The sequence below is a fragment of the Lygodium microphyllum genome, chromosome 29 (assembly GCF_053477565.2).
Source record: "Lygodium microphyllum isolate KBCC chromosome 29, Lygodium_microphyllum_v1.1.10, whole genome shotgun sequence".
NCBI classification, from domain to species: Eukaryota; Viridiplantae; Streptophyta; class Polypodiopsida; order Schizaeales; family Lygodiaceae; genus Lygodium; species Lygodium microphyllum.
In genome coordinates this window covers 42,115,734-42,133,946 of record NC_141163.1, presented here as the reverse complement: position 1 = coordinate 42,133,946, position 18,213 = coordinate 42,115,734, and the positions used below count along the sequence as shown (strand labels likewise).

Sequence of the window (18,213 nt, the reverse complement as noted above, 5' to 3'; positions counted from 1 at the left end):
ATGGGGCCCATGGGTGAGATTGGTATGGCATGCAAGGGACATGTAAAGCTGGTCACTCCTATCATTGGAAAGTTTCGTTTGCACATTTCTGTTATGTGGACAACGAAGAGTTCTTTATTGCTCCATTGAAAGGATGTGATATCTTGCTTGGTATGCCTTGGTGTCATCGTGTGCATGCAGTGATTGATACTCATGATAAGATTGTGATGCTCTTTCATAGCGGCAAAGTTCATACTTTGGATGTAAAATTGAAAGGGGAATCTGTCCCCGTTATATCTGCTTTTGCTATTTCCAAAGTAATGAAAAATCATCTTTTAGCTTACGTAGTTTTCACTAAGGATAAAAGTGATAATGGAAATGTTGGGAATGTAACTACTTTGGATAAAGATCGCATGTCATTTTTGCAAATGTATGTTGATTGCTTTTCTCAGTCACTTTCGAGACACTTGCCACTCGAAAGGCCTAAAGATCATAACATAGATTTGATCCCTAGCAATAGTCCACCTAATAAGCCACTTTACAGGGTTAGTGCAGCCCAAGAGGAGGAGATTATGAATCAAGTAAATGAGCTGTTAGAGAAAGGGCTGATTTAGCCCAATTCATCTCCATTTTGCTCTCTAATGCTTATAGTGCAGAAGAAGGATGGATCATGGCGTATGTGCATTGACTATTGTGCTTTGAACAAAATCACGATAAAGAGTAGATTTTCGATCCCTAAGATTGATGAAATTTTGGATAGATTGGAGGGGGCAGCCATTTTCAGCTGTATAGATTTGAAAAGTGGGTACCATTAGATTCAGATTAGCCCCAAGGATGTATCCAAGATAGCCTTGTGAACATCTTTTGGTTTGTATGAGTTTCTTGTCATGCCATTTGGACTTACGAGTGCTCCTGCCATGTTTAATAGAATGATGGATTGCATCTTTCAGCAGCATAGGGAATTTGTGGGTGCTTTCTTTAATGACATGATTGTCTTTTCGAAGAATGAGGCCGAGCATCGCAAGCATTTGGCCATAGTATTCATTGAGATGTGTAGGCATCAGTTGTTGATTAATGACAAGAAAAGTGAATTCTTTTTGTATGAAATAAACTTTTTGGGCCACATTGTATCGGCTGATGGCATTCATATGGATCTTGCTAAAGTTGAGGCAATTTGCTCATGGCCACATCTTTGAAATATTCATGAGATCCGTAGCTTTATGGGTCTATGTTCATACCACAGAAGTATGTATGGAACTTTGCTGAAATTGCTTCTTCATTGCATGCATTGCAGAAAAAGAATGTGCCATTCAGATGGACAGCAGTGGAAATTTCAGCATTTGATGCATTAAAAGAAAAGAGTTATGTTGCACAGGTACTTGGTGGTATCTGGTGTAAATTGTTGGCCTAGGTCATTCATTTGGCCATAAGTGTCAGTTGGTGACACTAGAGATTAATGCCGATCTAATGATCAAAGATGGTATAGAGAGACTCGGCAGTGGAAGATGCCTGACAAATTTAATTATTGGCCAGTCAGATTATTTTTCTGGATACCGAAATAATTATTAGATTAATTTTCAGTAGTTAAAGACTGAAAATTAATATTTAATGATGGATAATGTTGGAAAAACCATTTGGGAAGGCTGCTACTTGGCAAAATTGCCCATACAGGCTGGTAAAAGGCTGAAGAAGAGGACAAACAAGATCATTCTTGTTGTAGCAAATATGGGAGAGCTGTGAGCAGCCATGGTCAGCCTATTTTCAGCTATTGCAGCCAACCACGAGTGAGTTTTGAGGAGGCGATTGCAGATTTGGACCCTCCACAGTTGAGCGATTGCATCCAGGTACAAGCTGACAACTGATTTGGATGTTTCAGCTGTAGGCGACAGCATTTAATGCTGTTGTGGTAGGGCAACAGCCGCATTTAACTTATTTTCAGTCATTATTTGCGATAAAACTCTGAATTTTCTCTCTATACAGCTTTCTCTCTCATTTGCTAGTCATTTCATAGCCTTGCTTTGAAGATCTCAGCATTTGGACCCTTGGAGGTTGAGAAATTGCAAATTTCTCTGTTGTAAATCCCAATATACAGCAGAAATTAGGATTTAGCAACAACCTCGGGAAGTGTGCCAAAAATTGGAAGCTCCAAGACTTGGATTTTTCAGGGCTGAAGGCGAATTTCAGCTAAATTCAGGTGGAGGACTAGTTAGCCATTGAATTTAGGGCCATTTTCATTGTCTATGAAGTGGGTGAAGGCCAATTAAGTGTCTGAATCAGGGGGCAAATCAGATCGAAGACTTGTTGGTCACTTTGGACAGCAAGGGGAGTTTGGATTGTGAAGGAGATCGGAGAATCCCATTGTAAATCAACTTCTTCAATAAAGCTAAAGAAATACCGAAAGGGGCTCCAATTTTGGGGCCAATCGGGTGTGCATTGTCCAAGATTAGTGGGTAAATTTGTATTTTCAGATTTGCATTTATTGATTGCTGCTGTAAATTAAGTTGTAATCAGGGATTTACCACCTATCCATGGAAGGAAGACTGTTTTTAAACCCCGCCATTAGTTAAAGGCGTCGTACATTGAAATCAGCAGCTGGAATTCAAGGAATTGTCAACGATTTTAGATGTCATCCCATCCCATTTGATTTGGGGTAGCATTTGGCTAGTCTGTGGTTCCATTTGTACAAGTCCTGGGTGAAGATCAAGGGGCAGTTGGGTCGAATTGCTTGTTGATCGGTTGTGATAGCAGGGGACTTTTGGATCAGTGGAGGAGATTGTGAAATCTTAGTTGTACTCCATCCAATAGATTGCAATAAAAATTAAAGAAATATGGCAAGGGGTGCTAGTTTTTTTTCCAACAAGGTATCCAATGTCCAAGATTATTATGGTAATGTGTGCATCACAATTTATGTTCATTTCTTAATTATTGCAATTAAGTGATTGATCAGGTTTAACTACCCTCTTCGAGAAGGTTGGTCTCAGTGGGTCTAAGATTCTTCACCTTTGAGTGACAATTGTTATTTACATGGCCTGGTTTCTAGCAAAATGTACAAAACCTATTCTTTTTAGGCAAGAAGTGCCAAGAGGGTCTTTGTGAGGCTGTGAGTATACCACTCTCTTTTTCCTTCAAAGAAGGAGACTGACCATCAATATTAAAACGTGGTCGGTGTTTACAATCAATCAAGAAAGGTGTAATTGGTCTAAATATAGAGGTAATTTCTTTCCACTCCTTGTTTCCTTCAGAGGAGGAGGTGACTCATTAGCACAAGATGGGGATTTATGTGTTTAAGCAACCAAGGAGGATGGTACAATGTGCAAGAGAGGGATTCCCCACCCAGTAGGACCAGAGGACAAAGAGCAATGCACTTGCGGGCGTGTAAGGCATAATCTTATAAGGTGGCATTCTTGCTAACGATGTACCAGGGTGTAGAGTGGTATACTTCTATGTCTAGCGATGGCCTAAAACCTTGATGTGCATCAAAGACAATGTGCGCTAAGATTGGATAACCTATTATAGTCTAAAGTAAGATCGAGATTGAAAGAAGAGAAATATAAATATAAAGTGAATATAGGAGGGAAGGCTGGAAAATGTAAAGGTGAATGGAAAGCACCAAACTTATACTCAAACTCATTTGAGCAATCACGAATTAGATACGTGTTGTTCATGTATCTTGCATAAAACCAAGCACTCCACAATAGCCATAGGATACTCTTTAAAAGAGCAGTGGCTCTGATACCATGTGAAGATATGCTAGGGTTTGCATGAGAAAACACAAAAAATACGACTATGACTAAAACACAAAGACTCAAACAATGACGTGCAAAACTCAAAACACAAAAACACAAACACAAACAAAGAAGAAAGAGAACTCTGAAGTGAATGAATCAATGTTCTAAATGAAGGAAAGAATGTACAAGATGCTCAAGGGTAGAGCTGTCCAATAGGTAGTGGCTCTCGTGGGAGCAGACTGAGGTAGGTGTCGATGTGTGTGGTCCACTAGAGATGGATCCCGAGTGTAGTAACCACTTGTCGGAGCAGAGGCTGATGAAAAAAAGTGCTAAAAACACAAAAACGACTTGAGGTAGATGATGGACACTGATCATTGGCAGCAGTGGGAGGCTGGGTAACCGCTGTATACCATCGTAGATGTGGAATGGTCCTTGCAAATTAGGGTTTTGGATGTGGAGCACAAAAACTCTCTAGAACCGCTCCCACTTTAACGACACTTTTGGTTTGTAGCAATCAACCCCCCAACAGTCACAAGATTGCAGCCATTTTATGGGAGAGATTTTTTCAGTATACTTTGTGTTTTCTTCTCTTAGTTGGCTGCGTCTTGATAGCTGTTACAATTTGGAGGGATTACATCATCACTTTCATAATCTATAGCTATTGATGACAGTGCTTTGCTCCCTCTATTACTGTTGAACATCATCCTATGTCTCTCTGACATCCCCTTGCCCAGAGAGTGCTTTTCGCTTCCTCCACATACCATTCTCACCCACAGGTGCTACCACTTGATAACTAAGACAATGCAATCATGTTTGTTCGGCATCATCAACTCGACTCTACTCACCTCAAAACTAGTTTCAGTGACATGGAACCCTAAGGCTCCTTCATTGTAGTCGCATTGTACATGATTCATTATTTAATTCACTTTGTGTTTGCCATATACACTATATGTTCCTCTTGGCAAACCCTTGTGTTTATTTAGATGGACATCAAGCTCTTGTCCCAACCATAGAGTCAAAATGGGCTCACCCCTAAGCATGGGACCAACAGCAGGTTAGGCCATATTCTCATCATAAGATTCCATACCATTAACCCACATCATCTTGGTATGTGGATGAGACTTCAAAGGGCCTAGAGTCCAATTGTGGTGATGATCACACACGATGTGGCATAAATGATCCCATGTGTCCTTTTTATAGGACTCCTGAACTACCCTAGCCTATGGCCTTGTTCACAATGTCTCACTTAGTGACCGATAGCAATGGCCTATGCTGCAGGCACCCATCTTACATGTCCAAGGATGTAATGCTTGTTAAGCTCTTTAGAATTAGGCTTAGCCTAAAATTTAATCTCAGATGAAGGGCTAATTTCATTTGGTTCTGTACACCCCCTAAACTGAAAAAGTTCTATGTAAGGGATCCGGTGTTCGACCACTCTTCTTATCCCTAATCACACTGTGCAACCCTTGCATTTTCTACCAGTGGCTGTCCCATAACCTCTAGGTGTTACCACCTTCACTTGAGCATCCAGCTATACCTGTGCTTGCGCTTCTCTCTCCTCTCTAGTATCATACCTTGCATACTTGATTTGTTCATTTAATTTTCGATATTCATTCATTCTCTTCTTGTTTTGCTTTTTGTTTAAGTGCATTGTGTTAATTGTGTTTGTACTCTCTCTGTGTTTTTCTTTCAACACTAGTGTGTCCTCACAGAAGGCTAGATGAAGAAAGAGAAACTGATATACACCTGTAAGGTACCAGGCCTGCTGAAGAAGCAATAAGTTAGCATGTGCTACCCTAACTAACCTATCACTGCAACTAAAATATGCTACTACAAAAAGGTAGAAGTTCCCAATGCTTAAATAAAGGGCGTGAATCTGCCATGCAGAGATTGCAATATAGAAAAGGGAAATAGTAGATAAAAATATACATAGGAGAATATAATGATGTTGCCGCATCTCGTACAAGCAGCAACAATAGCAGTTGCCATGAGTGCCAGGTCCATCAATTGATGCCAAAGTTTGTCGAATATCCACCAGCTTAGAAGAAACATGCCAAGTATCAAATAGGTGAAGTGGAGCACTGCTCTTCCATACGCAAGAGGTTGGAACTTTGCACATAATTGCAATGGAGGAAGCAGAACAACCTAGATGTACCAACCGAAGTAATTGCATTTAGTAAACATTGTCAAAATAGACTTACTACTTTAGTGCATGATCCCTGTGTTTAAGGGGTAGCATTTTTAGACCAATTTGAGCCAAAATAGTGAGACTATCCAATATGATTATCTAAGGAAAGATCATTTAGAGTATAATAAGGACAATATCAGAATTTTAGTTTGAGATTTCTACAAAATGACATGTGGATTCTAAAATTTTTGTCTATGCGTGCATATTAATTTAATGATCATGCTGTTGAGCTAAAAATAGCCCCAAAACATGCTTAACTAATGAATAAAACATTTTATTTTAAAAAGAAATGCGATCCTAGAGAGTTACTGTGTCCCACATGCAAAACCCTAATTTGGGTGCCCCAAACTTTCTATAAATAGGCATGCAATCCTTCACTCTCCCTCAATCTTGTTTTTGTATGTTTTAGGAGTCATGACGCCAGGCAACAGTCTTCAAGGTGTCCTCAACCTGTGTTTGTATCAAACGCAGCTCTCTGGCATCTGGTGTGAAGGCGTTCTTCTCTGGCAGCCAGGCGACATCATCTCCCTCTTCTTCTGGCAGACGACAACACTTCCTGTATCTTTTAGGCATTGGAGGCTTCATTGTGACTGTCTGTTGCAGATTCTTTGGTGTTTGTAGATTTCGAAGATGTCTTATCATCAGCTTGTAGGCTCTGATGACTCAGACGAGAAGCTTTTGTCTTGACACTCATTTGAACGGAGGCATGATTTCTATCGCGAGGACCGTTGTCTGGAGTCTCTTCCTCATTCTCGTCCCCCTTCTATTCATGTATCTCATAGAGCCCCTTCTAGTGGGCCGAAGATGCAGCCTTTGGTACCCCCTGTACAGGTACCGGTACTTCCTCAGCTACCCAAAGAGGACTGATTGGATGGCTCCAACTATTCTCTATGGTCCTGCAGGGTGGAGTGTGTCTTGGACTCCTTCGATCTTTGGGAGCTTGTTTCTATTCCTATTTCCTGACCTAAGGTGGATCCGGCCGATGGGATGTCTATGGATCGCACAACCTTATGGGATTGGCTCAATTCTAGAGCCAGATGCTTCCTCTTTCTGAGTTTGCAGGATTTTGTTCTTATTCATGTTCACAGGTTGAAGACTGCAGTGGAGGTGTGGCAGAAGCTTGTGTCTCTTTACCAGCACAAGACCTTTGCCCACCGCATATCCCTTGAGAAGAAATTGCGGATGGTCTCTCTTGATGACAGTCCTTCTATGAAGGACCACATCAACAGATTGGAGGACATGAGGGGTGAGCTTGCATCCCTTGGTAGAGTGGTCTCGTCCGAAGACATGGCAATGATTCTTCTGACTCAGCTGCCATCACCTCGTTGTGATGTTTTCTATACTAGCCTCATTACTTCGAGGACCCGCGAGAAGCTTCTATGGGAGGAGCTATCCCCGCTTGTCTTGGAGCATGACGAGCGACTCCAAGAGGTTAGTGCTAGTGGATCTGACTCCATTAGAGCCTTTGTTGCAGGTTCGGGAGGACAAAAGAAGAAGAAGAAGTCAAAGGCTAAGAAGTAGGAAAGTTCTTTAGGCTCTGACTCAGATTCAGAGCAGCCAAAGTGTCCACATTGTGGGAAAGGGACACATCCTGAGGAGAAATGCTGGAAGAAGTACCCTCACCTTCGTCCGGGAGCGAAGGGTGGATCTACATTGTAGCCTTCTTCTACCTCTACCCTCGCTGTTATCCATGAGTCTGTGTTCCTTCATATCCATGCTTTGGAGGAGGAGCCTTCTTCCGTGGCTGCAGTGTCTTTTGCGCAGCCTTGGTTAGTGGACAGTGGTGCTTCGAGTCATATGACTCCCCGAGGTGATTTGTTACAGGATCTCTGTCCATCAGAGGGTTCAGTCATTGTTGGTGACCTTTTATCGGTGCCTATTCGTGGTGTTGGCACATTGCCTTTGTTTACAGACCGACCTTCGAGCTTCCTTTTACAGGCCCTACATGTTCTGGACTTGGGTCTTCCACTCCTCTCAGTTTATAGCCTTACGAGGCTTGGCACACGAGTGTGATGTAGACTGCCGCTGAAGGAGTTCCTCACGATCCTGGATATCCCCATCTTAAACACTAGGGGCCAGGGAATCCACAGCCGTATCACTGATATCGTCCCCCTCTGAAAGGGATGGGGGGTACAAGGCACCGGAGGAGAGAGTGGGGGATGGGAAGGAACCTGCGGGATAGAAGGTGCACAAGCGAGAACGGGTGTAGCAATAGACTACCTCGGAGGACCTTGCATCAAAGAAGGGGAATGGAGCCTGTAAAGTCCTCTCTCTTGCCAACTCGTAGATAGGATAGCTCCTGTAGAAGAATCCTCAATAACAATGGCATGCTCGGTGAAGATCACTCATGTGCCAAGCCTCGTAAGGCCATAAACTGAGAGGAGTGGAAGACCCAAGTCCGGAACATGTAGGGCCTGTAAAAGGAAGGTCGAAGGTCGGTCTGTAAACAAAGGCAATGTGCCAACACCACAAATAGGCACCGATAAAAGGTCACCAATAGTGATTGAACCCTCTGATGGACGAAGATCCTGTAACAAATCACCTCGGGGAGTCATATGACTCGAAGCACCACTGTCCACTAACCAAGGTTGTGCAGAAGACACTGCATCCACGGAAGAAGGCTCCTCCAAAGCATGGATATGAAGGAACACAGACTCATGGGTAACAGTGGGGGTAGAGGTAGAAGAAGGCTCCAATGTAGATCCACCTTTCGCTCCTGGACGAAGGTGAGGGTACTTCTTCTAGCATTTCTCCTCAGGATATGTTCCTTTCCCACAATGTGGGCACTTTGGCTGCTCTGAATCTGAGTTAGAGCCTGAAGAACTTTCCTTCTTCTTAGCCTTTGACTTCTTCTTCTTCTTCTGTCCTCCCGAACCTGCAACAAAGGCTCTAGTGGAGTCATATCCACTAGCCACTAACCTCTCGGAGTGGCTCGTCATGCTCCAAGACAAGCGGGGATAGCTCCTCCCATAGAAGCTTCTCGCGGGTCCTTGAAGTACTGAGGCTAGTATAGAAAACATCACACCGAGGTGATGGCAGCTGAGTTAGAAGAATCATTGCCATGTCTTCGGACGAGATCACTCTATCGAGGGATGCAAGCTCACCTCTCATGTCCTCCAATCTGTTGATGTGGTCCCTCATAGAAGGGCTGTCATCAAGAGAGAGCATCCGCAATTTCTTCTCGAGGGATATACGGTGGACAAAGGTCTTGTGCTAGTAAAGAGACGCAAACTTCTGCCACACCTCCGCTGCAGTCTTCAACTTGTGAACATGAACAAGAATAGAATCTTGCAAACTCAGAAAGAGGAAGGATCTGGCTCTAGAATTGAGCCAATCCCATAAGGCTGTGCGATCCATAGACGTCCCATCGGCCGGGGAATAAGAACAGAAACAAGCTCCCAAAGATCGAAGGAGTCCAAGATACACTCCACCTTGCAGGACCATAGAGAATAGTTGGAGCCATCCAACCGGTCCTCTTTGGGTAGCTGAGGAAGTACGGGTACTTGTACAGGGGGTACCAAAGGCTGCACCTTCGGCCCATTGGAAGGGGCTCTATGAGATACATGAATAGAAGGGGGACGAGAACGAGGAAGAGACTTTGGACGACGGTCCTCGCGATAGAAATTACGCCTCCGTTCAAATGAGTGTCGAAACAAAAGCTCCTCATTTGAGTCATCAAAGCTTGCAAATTGATGATAAGACATCTTTGAAATCTGCAAAACACCAAAGAATCTGCAACAGACAGTTAGAATGAAGCCTCCAATGCCTGAAAGATACAGAAAGTGTTGTCGCCTGCCAGAAGAAGAGGGAGATGATGTCGCTTGGCTGCCAGAGAAGGACGCCTTCACACCAGATGCCAGAGAGCTGCGTTTGATGCAAATGTAGGTTGAGGCCACCTTGAAGATTGTCGCTTGGCGTCATGACTCCTAACAACTACAAAAATGAGATTGAGGAAGAGTGGAGGATTGCATGCCCACACCCCATTCACTGAGCACATCGTGGTTAGAGCTTCCACTAGCCACTTGTCATCATTTGGCGCTTGATTCCAGCCTTCTGCACGTGGTTGTTGCTGTCCCTAGGCCTGGGGAGCGGTTTCCTACTACTGGGGAGCTATTGCCTATTGTTGGATGTTGTTGCCACCTGTTGTCTACTGTTGCTAGCATTTTCGCTCTCTCTGAATGCTGCATTTGCAGATTTTGGCTGTCGCTTGACATTCTCTCACCTCTGACATTTCCGTTTGCATCTAACAACTATTGCCCAGTTTTTCTCTCTTTTGAGGTACTTGCGTTTTTAGTCTTTCTCTCGTGTGCACTGCCTTCTGCATTAGATCCAGCCTTCCTTGGCTGCGTTTGTTGGTGTTCCACACTTAGAGGCGGCCTTTGCTGTGATTTGGGATTTGTTCGGAATACGACACACCCTACAACTCATAACCTTTGCCTTCATCCTAGAGATATGAGAGTTCGAGGTTCAGTATTCACTGCATAGTGTATTTGTTGCATGAGCACTGTATATTCATTATTCATTCACTTTATTATTCATTGTGTTTGTTGTCTTTGAGTTACCCTAACCCTAACCCTAACTGTGTTTTGAGTTTATCATTTTGTGCTTTGTTGTATGATTGGTTTCATGCTTTTTGTGTTTAGAGCATGTCTTCACACATGCCATGTTGCTAATTGTATCTTTTTATTTTGATGGATCGAGTCCATGCTCCAAGGCAGTCATCCTTTCTATTTTGAGCTTGACATTTATATGCTTGAGCTCCATAGATGGCCCCATTTACATTACATAGGTGGAAGTGTACACCAATTTTGTTTTAACCCATTGCATTAGTCCAATGAAACTTATGCTCATTCATCAATGACTACCGCTGATGCACCACTCTATTTGAATACCTTTTTGATTTTGAAAGAAAATGAGAAAAGCTAGTAAACATGCAGCTTTTACCAAAAAGATGCAAGTTCATTTTGATAGAATCATGACATTCTAGTCCACTCATCCTCCTATTTGAGTTGACTAGGAGACGTGCAAAGTTTCTTTGAGAAGTGATATGAGAAGCCATTTAAGTGTACATAACTCCATCTTTGCTTGGAACAAGGAGAGTTTGTTTTAACTTTGGGTACACAAAGGCCATCCAAGCAATAAAATTGCACAAGTTGGCACTGTTGGCCAATATGGGAAGATTGCCAATGTAATTTGCACATGAATGGCTTGTTATCTCTACTATGGAAGGTGCCTTTTAGGCTTTAGCCATCCACATCATTTAAAATGACTCTTCATAATCTCTTGGAATGCTCATCTTTTTCAAAATTGTCAATACCTCAGCTCTGAGTCATAAAGTAGATGTATCATGTCATTCCCTTTTTTGCCCTCTTGTTGGGTGAGTCGTATTAAGTGGCTCTACTGAGAATAGTCAAAAAAGAGACTTTTTTCTTTTTTCTTCTTGGCTTTTTTGGTTGGCTTTCTAGTTGCTGATAGCATATTAAGTCTTCAAAGTGATGGCTAAGAGGCAATACATGTCCTTTTTGGCTGAGAGGTGTCCTTTTTTTTGTGGGCCTTTCTAGTTGCTGTATAACTTATAAAGTCTACAAAGAGATGACTGAGGCAGTACAGATTTGTTTTTGGCTGAGAGGTTTTGCAATTCCTTGATAGACTTGCCAGTAAATTAGCGGGTCATTTTAGTTTGTCCATGTTCTCTTTTTGATGGCTTCAGTAAGTTTTCTTTCCTCACTCTTATGTTCATCATTTTCATCTTACAGGCGATGTATGCTGTAGCATCTCTTTACTACCTCTGCACGCCAACAACAGAACAAGGTTTGCTAAAAAAATCACTGGTGTGCACTGCTTTTTCCAACCAAAGTTTGGAGTGAATTTGAATACACTGCATGAAGCATCTTGTTGGAGTCTCCTATACATCTTTCTAACTTATTCTTCCAATATGTGTAATACTAGATGCCCTGCATCACCAACTTGTGTGTTGATTTTGGATTAGGAGCATAAGTTCAGGTGCAAATGAGCTAGAAATGGAATAAGAAGTGGCACTTAAGCTTTGGTGTCACTGAGCTGGAACAATAGCCAGGTAGGTTTTATCAAGCTAGAACAATGTTCAGGCCTAAGCTGAGGTGGAATTGAGCCGTAATGCTTAAGATAAGGGGTAGTCTTAACTGAGATACAACAATGCCCAAGATTGGGCGCAAGTGTAGTTAAGCTAGAACACTTCATAGCTTTATAAATGCTCAGGTCCAGAGCTGAAGTTATGTTTAAATTCAGCTAGATCCAGTTCTTAAATGGTTGGAAACCTAGGCTTAGGCACCATTGAACTAGAATAAAAAGCTATAAAAAACTCCAGCTCACCATTAAAGGAGTCAGACTGCACTTTTTGTGTTTGGCTCGTTGGAACTGCATGCTTTAAGTTGTACACCCGATTCTTGGGATGAATTGGTTTGGGCTTGTATCCATGAATGGCCACACCATGATTAGAATAGACCTGTTGTGTTTAATAAACAACTGATGTTTTTCTAACAAAGACACTGAAGAGTGGATTACTCACAACACAACTCATCCATAAATATTTCTTCAGTTTTTAAATTGGTGTGGTGTTTTATAGATGGACACATTCTGCCCCCTGCCCTTGATTATCTGTGTCAGATTACGGTCTGTGTTCATTGATGTTCAAATAATAGTGTTGCAGTCATTGCTGATGGGTTATAGAAACATGGGAGGGGGACGGGATGGTGGACAACCAAAACCATGTAATGGGGATTGTTGAGAGAGAGAGAGAGAGAGAGAGAGAGAGAGAGAGAGAGAATGTGTGTGCGTGTGTGTGTGAGGTTAAAAGAGGAACAAACACATTGCCCTGGATTGGCATGAAGACCAAGTGAAACACCCAATGCACCAAGACAAAAAAATGATACAAATAGGGAAATGTATAGATGTCACTAGACATACAAGCAAACAACAGCACGGAATATACCTAGATCACCTCCAACCACCGTGGCCACTGGTCACATAGGCAAGTAGATCATCCGTGAGCACCCTCGGGTAGCCTTGGCTCCCCATAGTTATCAGGTACGAAAGGTATGATATAGTATGGTATATACAGTACTAAATTGTACTTTATGATTTTATAAGTTACGGTACAATATTAGCACAAAAGAATTAACATGATTAAAAAACATAAATCATTAAATCATAAATGATAAATGATAGAATACATGTTTAAAGTGGAAATAGCCATTTCATTACAAAATAAGATGAATATATGAGCGTGACCATCATGGTCGCATGACTGCGCAAAACATGTGATACAACTACAATCTAGTGTATCATAGTGGCGTCATGCATGTGGATACAATGATAGTAGATACAAAAAAGAGAGCGACCTATGAATCTATGATGAGACATCACTATCATCATCATGATCAACATCATTAGAACCATATGAATGCTCATCAAGCGAGTTTGAAGATGACTCCTCAGCATTAGATGATGAGATACACTCATACTCATCCTCATTGATGAGGTTACCATCATCATCAAATGACGGCTCCCTAGGTGGCGGATGTGTAGGCAAGGGGGATGTGACCTTAATGTCACATTAAATATCACTTTAATATCACATTAATGTGATATTAAAGTGATATTTAATGTGACATTAATGTCACAGGGGAGATGTCATCATGAGACATAGGATGTGAGCTACTAGAGCCCTACCTTATATACTTTTGCAAGCCACTTGAACCACCCCTCCTCGAAGTTGGAGGGCGTCGAATGACCATGCCCCTGCTACCATCTACTCGAACTTGCCCATGAGCACGTTGACTGCAAGTGTCACGAGTATCTGCTCTATAAGCTTTGCAAAAATCATCTTCTCCTCCTTGTCCACCTCTTGATGTACACTCCGAAGAGTGTCACCCATCAACTTGAATGTATCAACATTCACCTATACAATGCACATAAGATTGTAAATGCTAAAGTCTAAATTGTAAAGTATAAACTTCAAAGTTCAAAGTTTAAAACAACAAATGTTAAATCTTATGGTTAAGTGTTTAAAACTTTACGTGCTTCGGACTACTCACACTCATCATAGCCCTCATCATGTGTAAGTTAGTACATAAATAGATTAGCCGCTCTAATTGTTGTGTGCTAAGCCGATTGCAAATCTTTGTGTGAATGAGAGAATAGGCACTCCAGTTTCTCTCATATGCGCTCGAAGAGCAATCTTGGGTAAGGGCACTCATGGCTAAGGGTTGAAGGGTCTCCAATGTGTATCCAAAGTTTTTCCACCAAAATAAAGGCTCCACAAGTGACTCTCTTCTCCAACAAGTAGGAGAAGCAAAAGCCACATGCCCTCTATGTCTAGCTCCTCTATTGTGGTCATCCACAGGGACCATATGAGTCAAATAAGCAAGTTGGTCTGAACGAAGCTCTCTATCATCCATGACCGCTAGCGACTTGTAGGCCGGATGTTTTAATGTGGCAAAACCATGGATGGGTTTATGCATCCATACCTATCTCCTCTTTGCTATCTCTAAAACATGTGCACATTGTGTCTGTGATCATTGTAGAAGCATGCGCCACTATTAATGGCACTCTAAAGAAGTGAATGAGAAGGCCCATGGTGGACCCCTCACAATCATTCATACGTAACACTCTATAAAAGGCAGTCATGACAATGATAGCACGAACTTTTTGCCAAAACTGCTCATTAAGACACAAGTACTACATGGGTTTGGCCTCTGTCTCATGCGCATCCCACTCGTTCTCCATAGAGTGGACACCACTACTTGGTGCGAACCGCACCTCATAAAGGCGCTTTAGCAATAACCACATGTAAGCAAAGTGAGTTGAAGAATGCTTCTTCAACTCCAAGGTGCTATGCTCATGATACATCGCAAGCACCTTTACCTTTACCGTGAAGAAGATGACAACCGATGTAGCTTTACAAACCACCCTCTTCATCCACTTGAGCTTCCCAGTGTCCTCCACGAGCAAGTCCAAACAATGGCTTGCATATGGAGTCCACAAAATCGTGGGAAACTCGGCCTCAAGCAAACGGCCCATTCATCGACAATTCGATGCATTGTTGTTAACAACTTGCACCACATTTAAGGGGCCCACATGTAACCACAATTTATAAATTACAAGTAAGTATACTAACAATACTTGGAGGTTAGAGAGAGAAAGAGAGAGTTGAGCCTTTCAAGTTTTAACTTTCAAGATTTAAGAATGAAGAGAGATAAGGGTTGGGGCCCAAGGGCAAGGAGAGAATCGAGATAGATATTAGAAAAAATTAGAATAGGAAGATAGATAGTTATGCATAAATCAATTATCATAATGAAAGAAAGTGAAACAAATTTAAAAGGCAATGTCTACCTCAATGATAGCTTGCCGAATGTGGTGGTAGATGAATGCAACTGTCATTTTTCTCCCCCTCTTGTCGGTATCTATGTTGTGCTAAGAATTGCTCTTGGCCACTTAAACAGCCCCAAAACATGCTTATTTTAGGCTTATTTTAGCCAAAACCCTAAAACGGGGAGTGGATCGAGAGAGTTAAGTGGGAGAGGATCTACAACAGGCTGAACAACAGTTTGGGACAATCTGGAGCAGTCGCCAGCAGTTGAGAGCTGTCGCCTATGGCAATGTATATGCTGAAGATAATGTGGCTGCAATCGATGATAGGTGGACAGCAGATGGAGGCGGGCTACATGCTAGAAACTGGGTGCCAACAGCAACAGAGAGTGTGTGGGTGGTGTAACCTGTAAACAAGGATGATAGCTGAATGGGGGTAGCCTGTCTATTTATAGATATGGAAGGGCGCCCCAAAAATTAGGGTTTCCACTAAACTCTCTCAAACCGCTTTCCGTTTTAGAGTTTCCACTGAACTCTCTCAAACCGCTCCCCGTTTTAGGATTTTACTCTAAAAGAGCATTTTTAGTGTGTTTTGGGGTTGTTTAAGAGGCTAATCAGCAAGTAATGCATATTTTAGCTCAACATCCCCTCTCAGGCCCAAAACTGAGCTGAAAGGTTAGGCTAGCCAGTGTGATGTTTATGTACCCCAAGGCGTTCCACCCCAAAGCAGCCAATGCATCGGATAAAGGGTGCACGTTGAGTGCCTAGTGGCCTACCAAGACTACAGAGATGATGGCTATCTTACCAAGGGAATCCAAGTAGTCACCCCAGAGAGAACAGGGCATCGGACAAAGGGTGCATGTCGATTGCCTAGTAGCCTACCAAGCCCTACAAAGGCGGATGGAACTATATGGATCTTTTTTTTTGAATAAGTGAAGTAAATTTGATGGGATGCGATCGATTGAGTAAAGGTGACCCAGAGTACGAGAGTAGGGAGGGTACACCCAACACATCACAAAACAATATAAGCTAACCCATCCACTCAGGGTGTTGATTGACGAGGAAAAATAGGTGATGACGTATCCATGTGATGAAGAAGGATGGTGGTGTGGTAACAACAGCCGCCGGTGGAAACGGCTTAGGATCTGCGCAAGTGGTGCTCTACACAATGAAATGCAAAGTATGCTACATGCTGAAGAATGCTCATGCAGCAGGTGCCACTTGGACAGTGTCCCTTGTGGAAAAATTGTTTACTTGTCCAAGCGCCCTAGTACAAGCATGATATAATCATGCAATGCAAATGGTAAGGTACAATAGGGGGAAGAAGCCAATGTTGAAGACAAAGTGCTGAAGCCAGTAGAATACTAAGAAGGGTAAGATCCCCCTCTCAACCAGGATGTAGATGCCGAAGAAGGAAGAGAAGCTTGATGTCGATCTTCATATGGTGCCGAGAGCCATAAGAAATGAAAGAAGATGAAGTGGATGAATCACCTTGCTAGAAGAGCAAGGTAGAAGTCACTGCCATGATAGCATCGAGAGAGATGCTGCACAATCCGCCTCGGAAGGGAAAATCGCCATGCTGGAAGAAGAGCAAGCACTCCTAGGATGATGAAACCATGAAAGGAACGGTGCGCATCCCCATGTCTCTAGCCTAGGGAGGACCAAAGCAATTTGCAAGTTAGCCCTACACTGAAAGACAAAACCGTGCAAAAAAGATGAGAATCTGCACAGAGGTTAGTGGTGAGATGCTCCAAAGCAAAACAGAGCAGAAAGAAAATCTAACTCAAAATAAATGCAATGAATGTGTATGTGTGTGAGTAAATGCAGCGGAAGACAAAAAAATGGAAAAACTAAGGATAATGAATCCTATGGGCCTGACTCTAAGAGTGCGAAAGATGAATGCTAGACTGACCTAGGGTATCCAAAAGGACCTAGCGGCATGTGAGTCGAAGAAGGTGGCTACCATCACGTATGTCCAGTAGCAGGGCTCTGCCAAGGGAACGCCTGACGAGGTGGAGAGGAAGGTGAGATGGATGCATGAAGTGCAACGAGATTGGAACCTGCAAACCAATTGGCCAATCCCTTAGGGGTAGTGAAAGAGATGGGCTGCTGAGGTTGTACTTGAGCCACATGTTCAACAACAACAATAACGGGTGCTGAAGGAGTAGATGAAGTAGGAGCGGAGGGTGTAGCCCCATTGGAGTGTGCAGTTGCAGTGGTCTGCTGAGGCTTTTTAGGTTGAAGATCATGGGCCTTGAAGCGATACTCCTCATCCACATGACTTGATCTCTGGCAAAGTTTGCAAAAAGGGTTTTTCTTAAGGAGTTCCTGCCAGATAGATCTAGATTCTTTGGTTTCAACTGAGGAAGAGGAGTCACCCTTTGCCTTCGCATCTAGCGAGTTCTTGCCACTAGTGGTTGTCCCTCCTGAAGAAGAGGCAACCAACCCCCTCTGCTCTGAATAAGGCTATGATGAGGATTTTTTATGGACTTGATCTTACAGCCTCGCGTAACACAAGAACTGACACTCAAACTCGTAGAAGGTTGGTAATCTAGGTTGGGAGATGATGTGTTGAATGAAATTGAAGTACTTGTTGGGCAACTTATTCAAGAAGAATATAACCTGATCGTCATCTGACTTTGGAGAGCTAGTAGTGGCAAACTCAACAAGTAACCCCCTATATTCAGCCATCTTGACTTTCAGATCATCCTCTTCCTTAATAGAGAACTCTTGAAGCTCAAAGTCGAGATTGATGCGCCGAGTACGATCACGAGCCGCATAGCGGTCGAGAAGGTGACTTCAGCGCTATGACACGAGCGGGAAATGCTGCAACTGAGAGTGAAACTCAGGAAGCGATCCGTGTATCGGCTCAACATTGGCTGTGGCATAGCGGGCTCTCCATTGATGGATGCAATCAAGGTGAGCTAGTCGAGGATCCGATATAGGCTCTAGACCAATGACGAGGTCCCA

General features: G+C 42.8%; 1 protein-coding gene across 7 annotated transcripts in view; it reads left to right on the top strand.

Annotated features, from left to right (window-relative positions):
* The window catches only part of LOC148010553 (ARM repeat superfamily protein), a 70,559-nt gene that overhangs the window by 31,452 nt on the left and 20,894 nt on the right, over positions 1-18,213 (top strand). For 4 of the 7 annotated variants that reach the window (XR_015689588.1, XM_087672180.1, XM_087672181.1 and 1 more), the window contains one exon: positions 11,652-11,706. Coding sequence is in view for 6 of the 7 variants with exons in the window: in XM_087672180.1 (XP_087528306.1) it covers positions 11,652-11,706 (55 nt within the window). In the remaining variant the exon portion in view is untranslated. Of the gene's footprint in view, positions 1-11,651; positions 11,727-11,884; positions 12,980-18,213 lie in introns of those variants that run through there. The other 3 variants (XM_087672182.1, XM_087672184.1, XM_087672183.1) reach the window with 3 other exon arrangements.